This window comes from Sceloporus occidentalis, unplaced genomic scaffold, assembly GCF_023333645.1.
Source record: "Sceloporus occidentalis isolate IW3139 unplaced genomic scaffold, rSceOcc1.0.p SCAF_48, whole genome shotgun sequence".
NCBI lineage: Eukaryota > Metazoa > Chordata > Lepidosauria > Squamata > Phrynosomatidae > Sceloporus > Sceloporus occidentalis.
In genome coordinates, this window is record NW_028317028.1 from 359,149 (window position 1) to 371,557 (window position 12,409).

At 36.0% G+C, this 12,409-nt stretch overlaps 1 protein-coding gene across 2 annotated transcripts in view; it reads left to right on the forward strand.

The window, feature by feature from the left end:
* LOC149289049 (kinase suppressor of Ras 2) overlaps positions 1 to 12,409 on the forward strand; it is a 175,801-nt gene that overhangs the window by 114,511 nt on the left and 48,881 nt on the right. The window contains exons 6-9 of one of the 2 annotated variants that reach the window (XM_089491065.1): positions 4,677 to 4,746; positions 7,418 to 7,501; positions 10,429 to 10,496; positions 10,883 to 11,001. In XM_089491065.1, coding sequence (XP_089347191.1) covers positions 4,677 to 4,746; positions 7,418 to 7,501; positions 10,429 to 10,496; positions 10,883 to 11,001 — 341 coding nt within the window. Of the gene's footprint in view, positions 1 to 4,676; positions 4,747 to 7,417; positions 7,502 to 10,428; positions 10,497 to 10,846; positions 11,002 to 12,409 lie in introns of both variants that reach the window. The other variant, XM_089491064.1, reaches the window with a different exon arrangement.

Here is a 12,409-nt window from a genome sequence, read left to right on the forward strand (position 1 = left end):
AGTAGTCGATAAGATGTTAATGCTTAACTTATTATGATTGTATCACACACTCATAACCTACCACAACTTTAGGAAGATTAATATGTTATAGATCTGAACAGTATTAAATTAGCACTTCCATTTCTAATGTAGTTTGTGGAAATAAAGTTAAAGGTAAAGTGAAACCTTCCACCGTTCCTTTGAGCTTGTGATTTGTGTAAATACTAAGTATCTGTATTGACTATCTGTATTATTGTTGAATAATAGAAGTTTAAATATCTTGTATCTTGTATAGTCCTGGATGAAGGTCAAATATGAAGTATTTGTGGTTGGAAGAGGAATGGAGATACCTTATGTAAGAGCATCATGTTTCCGATCTTTTGTGGAAATCTGTTCATTATTTCGTTGCTCATTAGGACTAGGTATCTGTAAAGTCAACTGAAAGGCAGGTTGTTTCTTTTCAGCGGTATAAAGGCACAATGTTGGTGTAATGATAACACCGGCTTGTTCCTTTACGATTCTGATATGTTGCAAGGCACAGCCTAGCCTGCCCTCGCACCTACAATAGCTTTTCATTCCCTCTGGCAAATGAAGAAACATTCCCCAATATATTTGCTCCTCACAAGAAAAAGGGTCAGTTTCAGCAAATCTACGTTGGCTTTATTAAATAATAGTGTCTGTGAAAATTGAGAATGTATTAACTCTTTATTTACTAGCATACTTGTAGACATTTGGTGCATTAAATGACCTTGAATAATGTCATGTTCTCAATTTCCTTATAAAATAAGTTAACTTTGGTAAAATGAAGCTAATAAACATTTCCAATTAAAAAAGGCTAATCGAACACATAAAAATGGATAGAACAATAATCTCTCATGTAATAAACACTTAATATATGTAAATGATGGCAATAAAATAATTGTTGCAGCATTATTAGTCCTGTAATTAAACACAAAATGATGCTGCTGGGTAAGATAACGCATAAATCGTTTCATGTATTGAGATGGGCTCATACCACTGCATAGGGATCTAGCTTGTGTTTGGTAATTGAACACAGTTTATGTCAACATCAAGAATAGTGGAGGCAAGTTGTATATTCATTTTTCAACAGAATTGGTAAAATGGAACCCTGGACACTGGCGTTCTAAAAATTTTCTAAATTCTGAAAATATTCCCGGTAGGCTGCCTACTCTGGAGCAATTCTGGAAGTTTCCTCCACACGGCTGGCTGCCACAGAAATCTGTAGCTGGCCATGGGATGACATAACATAATGAACCGCAGTATTCTGAAAGAGGAAGTGCAGACAGGGTTTTGGATATGGAGAGATAATTGTGTGTGTGTGTGTGTGTGTGTGTGTGTGTGTGCGCGTCTGTAATTACTGAACCTCTTTAAAGCTGTAGTGCAAAACTAACTTACTGCTAGAGTGATAAGCATGTTGAACAGAAGTGAATGCAAGAGGGTGGAAAGATGATGGGGTATTTATTAACAGGACTAACATTTGCAAAGATAAGGCAATATTCAAAATTTTATTTTCATTCCCTCACCGGAAAAGTCAGTAATGAGTAAAATGTTCATGTGATATATTTGATAACAAATCAAGAAAAACAAAAAACGAGATCAACATGGTGAGCACAACATTAGTAGAGAGTAGTTAATACGTGCGGAGCCTTTGGGGATTGGAAGGGTGTTTCAGAGCCTGGGAACCTCTCCTCGAAAGCACACATCCAGATTACATTTTCCTAAGGTTATATTTTTGGTGTTAGCAGTTTTAAACAGTTTATCAATGGAATACTTGGCAATGTGTCATTGTCACCCATCACTACAGTGATGGACAGCTCAGTGTCATGTCTCTAAGGTATTTATTTCTCTATACCTACATTTTTTTTTTTGCATAATGCTGATCCCCTTTGCCCTGGGCTGATAACCATAACAAGAAGATTGGGCTGATGGCTGACGCTGTCTCTCAGGTTTCACCTCCCTTTGCGTAGAAGGTAAATGTGGACGTGTCACCTGTCACAGAGAGGTCTTACTTAGCTGTCACCCTTGATAATGGGACTGTCAACTCAATTCTTTTATGTGCTGCATTTATAATCAAATAAGAATAACACACAGCATGGCAAGGCAGCCTAATGTGTCCCTAAATGCACACCTAGCATGCAACATGCTGTTCAATTTAAATTTTAAGTAAGAGGAATTGTTAATTGCTATGGTCAGCCCCGTGTGAACTGTGATGGATCTCCATCAGTCAATGCACTATAATGCAAGATGGTTAAAACCAGAATAATTTATGGCAACAGGATTATGCAGTTTATATAATTCACTATACCCCCTCTTTAAAAATTCAGTGCTAATTAAACCTTTGTGAATATAAGTTTTCAATGTATTTAAACTGCTTTATGCCAGAAAATATTGAATGCTTAAAATCACATGAATTATAAACCATATTGCTTTGGCCTGACAAAAGCCATACATAGTCAAATGTATACATAACACGATAAAAATGGGGCTCTATTCATATTGGAGTATGCATGGTATTTCTTTTTGTCTTATAATAACTTTTGTGATAGGGATTCCTGAACAGTTTTGGTGTTTAACAGGAAAAAAAAAATAACAGATACGTTATTGATACACACATATGGAAATGGCTCATTGATTTTATAGCCACACTATTTTTTCTCAGTTTGGGGGAACACATTTATTTTATAATTTTTGCCCTCACTGTAAACTTTCATAGTCAAAATAACCAGAAGAGATTAGATATCATAAACCGTATACTCTGTTTAAAAGCAAGCACTTTTTTCATATGAATGCTTTTGCACCTTGTACTTCTCTGAATGTATGTGCTAACTGTAACCCTGCCACTGATATGGTATGCTCAATATTAAGGCTTTTATACCTGCCCTGCTTTTCTTAGCTAGATGTAAATCATACAAGATGATTAGAACCAAGGAGAAGCATTGTATCCCAGAAAGCTGTCAATTACTTCTGCCCCATTGCTTTTTACTAATCTATAATTAATCATTACTGATGTGCAGGTGACAAATTGATTTTCCAATCCAAGAAATTGAAGTTTTAATATATAATTGATGCCACCGTTCATGGCAGAAGTGGTCCGCTACACAAAATATACATTACATTTATATACATAACCTACTCTCTATAACCATCTCATCTCAATCCCTGTGTACAAATTGTGCAAATTTTACTTGATCTGAGCATTCCTATTCAAATATTCCCTTCTTCAAGTCTGTGTCATTACTAAGCTACACACATACTCATACAGTACAAATGCAAGTAGGATACAGTAGAATCCTAAATTCACTCTAGCACTACAGATGTATGATGTGGACTTTCCAGCACAGAGGGACATGATGGATATTAAAAAAAGGAGAAGCTGTCTTTGAAAAACTAAAACTAATGATCACGTGCATACTCATCTGTTACTGAAGCAGAGATCTCCAAATCTGAAGACAATGTCATCACCACAACCAGGGAGAACAGATGTCCTGTTTGTTTCCAGTAATGCAAAAAATCACAGTGGGCTAGTTACAAAAAATGCATTAAACTAACCAAAATGTGTGAGCTTTAGCAGTTAACTATTAAATTAAAGATATGCAATGTATCATGGCATAATAAAAAGATGAAAACAATGAAATCTAACTGGTTGCACGCACTTTTTCACACATCTTGTAATTATGATTCAAGTCCCTTATCATATTTTTTAGGTGTCTGAAATACGGATACAAATCATGCCCAGGTCTACATGAGGAAAACTTGAGTGTTCCTAAATTAAATATTTGTTTTTAAGGTGGATGACTGAACATGATGCCTGATTTGTTAGTTAACTTCATCCTGAGCATATATATATATGTTGAAAACTGGTCATTTGAACCCTTCATGTTAGTAATACAGAGATACCTGAAACAATACTGGCTGCCTATGTGCCTCAGGATTCATTTCAAAATCCTGACTCTTACTTTTAAAGCCCATCATAGTGGCTCCCCTACTTACACTCCTAATCGGTCTCTGGACTCATCCAAAAATCTCCTTCTGTCCTCTCCTCTGATTTCTATCTCTCATGTGCGCTTACAAGATTTCTCAAGGGCATCCACTATCCTCTGGAATATCCTTCCCCCCCCCCTTTCCTAGTCCCGCTCCTGCAATACTTATACTAGAACTCCTGGTCTATCACTAACATTGGCACTTTTACCTCTTGTGTAATATACCCTAACCCCCTCTGGATTGTAAGCTCAATTGAGCAGGGCCCTCCTCACCTTTTGTTTCAGTAAGTCAAACTGTTATGTTATATAGTACATACCACATAGCCTGTAGGACATTACTTTGTTTTCCTGCCACTCAGCCACAGAATGGATCAGACCATTAGTGTCCATGGGACATCAGTGACTAGTGACCTTCACTATGTCTATGTAGTCCTGCCATCATAATTCTGTTAATTTGGCTTGAATTGTTAAACTCCGCCAAACTTTGCTGTGACATTACTGTACAATTAAAAATTAGCTGTAACATAGCTTTATAACCACTGATGATTAAAACAAGGCAGCTTGTTTACATGGCTACATGTAAACTGTATGATGTTTGTGTACATTGGAAGATAAAATATGCCCTTGATGAGACTGTAGAACTTTTAGAATGTTATATGTCTGACATTCTTTTCTCACTATAATTTGTCTTTTCAGACACACTGTCAGTGCCTCGCTGGTCCCCTCAGATTCCACGCAGAGATCTGGGAAACTCCATCAAGCACAGGTAACTGCCGTCATGGGTAATTACTGGGCACAAGAAACTACAACGTGGGATACGAATCTGAGTGGTGGTGGCTTTTTGAGATTTCACCTGTATTGTGGGTGAATTCTTGGCAGGGCATGGAAAACCCCGGTACTATTTTACTGATGGGATTTTGCAATAACACATTTACTTAACTATATGAATTAATTACAGATGCGTTTATTTGTGATTCCATAGCCTCTGTGTAACTCCTTCACCAGCAGTATCTAATGCATAACCAAAACAGTATCCTAAAAATAATACAAAAGAGATAAAATGTACAGCTTATTATTGGGGTGATAATCCTGATAGAGTTATAGGATTTCACTGATTATAAGGTTATATAATAATAATAAGGTATTTTGCTTGTTAACATAAAAAGAATTTCGCCGCAGCACCCCCTACTAGTAGCAGTAGCCTAGTTTGCCTACATGGAAGTAGCCTTGCTACTAGCTAATGAAAAGCTTTCTTGACATAAATGTGAGAAATAAAGCAATGAAAACATTTCACCCATTTGAGAGTCAGTTAATAGTTCCGTGGCTAATTTAGCAATTATCACTAGCTCTTCTTTGGACAATTTAAAAAAAATATATATATATTTTTTTAATTTTAGGTTACTCAAAAAGCAAAAGGTTAATTTTAGGTTACTCAAAAAGCAAAAGACATTTAAGGGGCTACAGCATAGCCCCTTAAATGTTTTAATATAATTTAATGCATACTTGGTAATGGTAATTTTAATGTAATAAGTAAATACATATTAAGTTGAGAGCTTATATTATGCATGATTAACACTTTTTTTTAACACTACTGTTAACACTACAATATCACAATGAATGTTACTATTAATACGGCTGTTTCACAGTGATTCTGTAATGGTGGAAAACAGTTTAACCATAATTAATTAAATACAACGAGCATTATTATCTTTATTAAGCTCTTAATTAATATTTGCTTTAGGCTATTGTTTTTGTAACAAGTGTGATGACACAATTCATGAATCATTCATTCTGACCAAGGATGTACGTCATATCGAAGATGTAAGAAAAATTAACTGGAATTTCTTCTGACATATTATTTTAGCCTAGAGACACTGTTTTACAAACACCCAATGCGCAGGTCCCTTGCTATAGAAGTGCTTGTGTATGTCTGTGTTCCTTTAAATCATATTAACGCATATAATTAATGTTCACGCGCCACACTTTCTGGATTCTTCATTAGACATACATGGTGCCTTTTGTTTTTCTGCCTTAAAGCACTAAAAGAGTTTCTCGGACCAACAAAATAACTCTATCGGGGTCCAGCAAAGCATTAAATGTTTCTAATGAAGATGGATGAAAGACTTCATTTACACATCTAAATTAGCGAATTAAAATGTTTCCCTTGTCTGAACTGCTATTTGTGTCTCCATTTAAAGGCGCTGATCTACTCTGCTCTGCTGAATTTACTACTTTTAGAACTAAATGCAGTATTGGAATAATAATTTCTCGTACATCTAGACTCATGTAAAATGTTGCTTCATTCATTTTTGCCTGCGACACTTAATTATTTGACCAAGGGCAAGCTCTTATTTGTTGTCACAGGAAAAAAATGTTTGTTTAATAGATTATGTTGTTTTTTGAAAAGGTTATTGGAAACAATCAAATTATAGATCTTCTAAGGTTTATTCAAGTAACATAATAGTAACTTAATAATGTAATATCATGTAACTGGAACAACACCTTTAAATATGTTCTCCCTCTTTGCCAAAGTTAATGTACCTTACTTAAAACTTGTAGTCAGCCAAAATAGTTCAGTTCACCATTTAGAATAAGAGGAGTCAAAGTAAAGTTTGTTTCCCGGGGTTAGCTAAAGATTGATTTCCCTAGCTCCTCAGAATAAAGACTGACCTGTTCATACCCAAAGAAGAAGAAATCTCATCAATTGCTCTTTACTCGCCTTTTGAGTTCTCACCTATAAGTATCTGGACTGTGTTTGAATTCCATTTCAGTTTCTGAACCATTTAGATGAGATAAAACTCTCAGCTTTAGACTGATAAAAAAAAATCAAATTAACTGTGAGCTTGGGAGCCCAGCAATAAATTTAAGGTGGCAAAAAATGAAGAATTTTATAACTACATTTCAGATACAAGCTCCATCAATCTGCTCAGTCTTGCATCGATAAGGAGTTTTGTAGAATTAATATTGGACTAGGTTAATATTGTGTGCAAAAAAAGTGAAATGACAAAGAGGAACAGCTCCGGGTATCCTATAAAAATATTGAGCTTCAAATCTTATATCTCGGGGAGGATTGGATGAGGACCAATGTGGAGTTACATACTGATTTTAGTTTTTTTAATACACTGGCATTTGTTATGTATAAAACATGACACAGAGTATATTTATCTTCTGTCAATTTTTGCAAAAACAAATTGTAAGTGAGATCATAGAAAAATAACAATGGCTGTCATTTTATGGTTAATAGATTGTAAGCTCTGAAGAACAGGGCCCTCTTCTCATTCTGTGTATGATGATAATCGTAATATTGACGAATGTTGGTTCTACAAGTTTCTACCCAAAAATTTATAATGAATAGTTAATGTAGCAGAGCTTGCATCAATTTAATAAATTCGGCCATTGGCTTTCATTAAGTGGCTTTCTGTTTTTTCCCTCAACAGGTTCTCCACCAAGTACTGGATGTCTCAGACCTGCACTGTTTGTGGAAAGGGGATGCTGTTTGGACTGAAATGTAAAAACTGCAAGTATGTTCTACTTTTCAAATTCTTAGCATCATGAAGTATTAAGATTTTTATGGTATTATAAAACTAAATGGGAAAAAAAGAATTTGTACAAAGAAAGGTGAAATATTAAGGGGGAACATGTGAAATAGATTCTGTTAGAGGGCCTATAATAATTAATATTTACTTATATCCATACATGGAAACTTCATAAGGTTGGCCACCGAGCTCTCCCTCTTCTGCTGCTTGTAAGAGTTAAGGAAGCAGGGCCACACATATGGGCATGACCAAACCCCAGGAGACTTAAAAGGTGTGGGGAGTGGGTAGGATGGAGACAGGGAGTGTTTGGCATCCAAAATTGCTACCCCCAAAAAACTGAAAAGAGCAGGGACTTGTCAGGATTTCATTAGTGGCTGGAACTCGGACATGACCAAATGCTGCTCTCCTGCCTTGAGATTAAATACAAGTTGTTCTTATAACCATGGCACCCAACGGAATTGTACGGTCAGCAGGAACATTCCATTGGTTGCTGTGGGAATAACCTGTAAACTGTAAACACTTTTCATAGAAGTTTTAGATTAGCAAGGCTTAACTAATTCCCTTGTGTGTGTTACTGGCCATCTGGCCTATTATTGTTTCCCTTGCAGCTTCTGTTCTCACCTTCACATATTTGATTCAATATATAAATCTGATGGCCGCGAACAGTCAGCATCACACCACTAAATAACAGGTCTTGCTCAGCAGGAATGCAGAGACATCATTCTTATGCTTTACTGTGGTTTGTATTTTGAAATAACCTTCACAAACCTCTTGGCAGCTGCAGATATAATGGACAAAACTCAATTACTATTAAAAAAACAACAATAAATAGGAAAATAGTCAATCACATAGTGATGGGTATTTGTTCACACAGACTGTCCAAGGTTTGCTGCTCACCAAAATGACACAATACAAATCATATTAATACACAATATCATAATTTCCACAGACCTCCATGTCAGTGCTGTTGCTGATTAAATTTAGAAACACTGATCCGCAACATCAGTGTGTTGATTTAGATACATTTCCTATATTGTAGGCCATTGGATGGCTTTTGATACATACCAAATTATTTCAACATAGTTATCAGTAGAGAAAATATTTAAGCCAGAATGTATTTGCCATGCATGCTTACTGACGGCAGTTAACAATACTTGGCCAAAAGCATTACAGATAAAATAAAACAGCTTTCAATGGAATACCTATTGTTTAATATTTGCTGCAGGTAGAGGTTTTCAAATATCTATACCATGAAAGGGTTTGTGTGTGATGAATATCTTAGAATGCTCTGTTTACTTTAGTGGTACGTATTTATCATTGGTAAATGCATTTAAAATTACTGACAGAAGACATCGTAGAACTTACTGTTCTAGCAACGTAGAGGTACAAGAGCAGCAAACAAAACCCAAGAACATTTGACACAAAGAAAGTAAAAAGAAAAAATACTCAGTGACCAAAAAAGAAAAGAAAATTAATATTCAAGTAGACTATATGACAAAAAGTATGTGGACGCCTGACCATCACACCTATATAAGCTTGTTGGACATTCCATTCCAATATTGAGTTGCCCCACCTTCTCTTTGAGGCTATAACAGTTGCCACTCTTCTGGGAAGGCTTTCCACAAGATTCTGGAGTGTGTCTGTGGGATTTTTTGCCCATTCAACCTTTTGTCTAAAATGTCTTTATATGCTGTATCATAATGCATTCCGGTAGGTAGCATTCTCCTGGCACTAATAACATGATTAAAAAACTGGCATGATCTAGGCTGCTTATTTTTTCTTGCAGTAGAAACAACAAACCTTATTCAGTCTTTGCTCTTGTCTTATGTTCAGGATAGACTTGCCAATTGCTAATATGTTGTGCTAACATTTTTTCCACACAATATATCAATTGGATACATGTTGTCACTTTGGGAGCTCATCTGAATAATTTAGAAATGTCGTTAGGCACCCTTAACCTCTTTTTTTTTTGTGTGGTTCTGTCACCTGTACACATTACCGTGCTGAATATACCATTTTGTAACTAAGTATAACATTAAAAGAAAAATCCATAGTACTGACGAATTCCCAAAACTTTACTTATCTCAAATTTTTCAAATTTGTTTGACTGATAATACACAATTTTACCTAGTAGTCTTGTGATGCAAAAAGAGGGCACTTACCGATTGTTTTTTGATATGAGAAGAGTTTTTGTGTTTTATGTAAATAAACATTTTGAGTACTAAATCAACAAATGAAACAAAGGTTATTTGCTTAACATTCTCAAAAATTCTGTATTTTTTATACGTGGAACAGCTTTATAATCTTTAACATATTCCTAGATCACTAGATCCTGCATGGCACCCCTGAGCTGCTTCAGTAGGGGCTGATCATCATACCTGGGAACTTTCTATATGAGCTGACCTTGAGACAATTGAGATATAAACACACCAAAGAATAATGCATATTGAAAGACTTTCTACATACTTAAATACGCATCATTATATATATATATATATATATATATATATATATAATCAGTTCTATACTGTTTTGGTACCAGGACTGGAAGTCGTACAACAACTACAAAGTTTCCCAGCTTTGTTTTACGATTATCAGTAGTCCCACCGAGGAGAAATATCTCTTAAACAGTATAAACAAACATAGCAAAGCCTTTATATTTTAATAACAAAAATTCCATTATATGCTGCTCACATTTGCAGACTCTCCTTCTGCACCAATAAAAATGAATTAAAAGGTACCTGCTTGATAAAGCATAGTAATTAGCTGGAGCAGGTGTGCTGTGGTCCCGTGCAGCTGAGTGTTGAGTTTGATCCGTGGGCCATAAGATAAGAGATTCCCTTGGTCTAGGCTGTGATTGCTAATGGTGCCATAATCTAACCATGCTCTAATTCTTTCTGGTTTCCCACTAGGCTAAAGTGCCACAACAAATGCACCAAAGAGGCCCCTCCGTGCCACTTACTGATCATCCACCGAGGAGGTAAGTGACAGGACAGCTCTCTACTCCTGCCTGAGGCCAGACTCCGGTAGTATGATGAACAGTTACATTCACATTGCAGATTAAGCCTATTTAACAAGGTTTCTTGTCTTTCTGACACTGTGAATGGACTTACTTCAAGTATGCAGTGACTCATTTCTAATCTAAAACCTAAATTCTTCATTGTAGGGACAGGAAGCATCTTTGATTCTCCAATCATGTTCATTGTATTAATATTATTAGTTCATTAGGTATAAAGTGTATATATGTTTATACATTAATTGTTGTGTTAGTAACTGATAAAAATACCCTCAGTATAAAAAAATAATGAATCTGTGAGCTGTGGGCCATCTGTGATTTTTTTACCTTATTTTTTTCTCCTATTGTAGCACGATTAGTCCGGACAGAGTCTGTGCCGTGTGATATTAATAATCCTTTGCGGAAACCTCCACGTTATTCAGATCTCCATATTAGCCAGACCCTGCCTAAAACCAACAAAATTAACAAGGTAAACACCTCAAAGACAAATGTCACCATTATGTAGTGCCCCTGACTACACATACCTCCCCAATTGCCTTTGCCTTCTGAATCACCTTGTCTTGGACACTAAGAAAGTTCTTGAAGTAATTTGACTGGGCTCTGTGGTGTTTGTAGTGATAAATATTAGCATCTTCGTATTGTGAGATAATTCTTTAGATTTATAGAACTGCCATGTTGCACATATATTTTTCCTAAGACGCACATTATAAGATGTCAGTAAGGACAACTGCATTTCAAGCACTATATTATTACAATATTTATAACATTGCATAGGGAGTAGGAAACAATTGAGTCTGTTCTGTAGCTCTTCAATAATATAAGATACAGACGTGTCTGTACTTAGCCTTGAAATTACAGGCCTGGCATGGATGGTAATGCAGTCTTGCAGATGGATAGAGTCATGGAGGAATGTGGAAGATGCGCACGTCCACCTCGGTCAGCAGATAACAGGAAGCAGTGGCCTGATTGCATTACAATGATTTGTCTTTTGTCCTTCATGACAATAACCAAATGGCCTTCCCAGTTATAATTTAAGATACGTTTAAGGCTTGTGTCACATTTGGATTCCTTGTGATTTCAGTCCCATTCAGAAGGTAACTGTTTAATTGAGCCAAACAATGTATTTTTTATGATACTGAATGTTCGTGTCCCCTGGGTGACTTACCCATCTCAATTATATCTACAGTTGGTAGGAGAGTCAGCGCCATCACTTCACTGATTATTATGAAGGACCAACACTTGCGGGCATCTCCAGCAAAAAACTGGCCCTGCACAAAGCTAATTGCAATAAGTGAGGAGACATTAAAAACAAATCTCCCTTAACTGTATATTATACAGGGCCAGCCAAGATCTTTTTGCAGCAGAAGCTCCCTGGGTTTGGACCTGCGTAACATACAGTATCGTGAAGTTCATAAGTCGAAACAACAATTGACCTGCAAATTCCTGTGAACTCTCCCTTAGGAATGAAACCCATTGATAGTTGACTTCTTTAGAAATTGTGCCCTTGAAGTATTTCCCTGTCTTTCCTTTTCCCTCAAACCATGGCTCTACCTATGCAGCTACCTTCCTCTAGTATCACTTATGATGCCAAATCTCTGTTTCAGATACAGAATCCATGTTAGGTAATGTACTACACTGTCCTAGCTTCAAATGAAAGGTCCGTTAGAGCCCTGTTTCATGTTGAATCAATTTTTGGAGTACATTTTGCATTGACTCAAATGCACTTTATTTCATATGGATTGGTGTGTGTGTGCGTATATATATATATATATATATATATATATATATATATATATATATATATATATATATAGTCTCATTTAACTTCTTACCCCGGCTACCTCTACCAAAACCAATATGTATTTTTAAGTATGCAT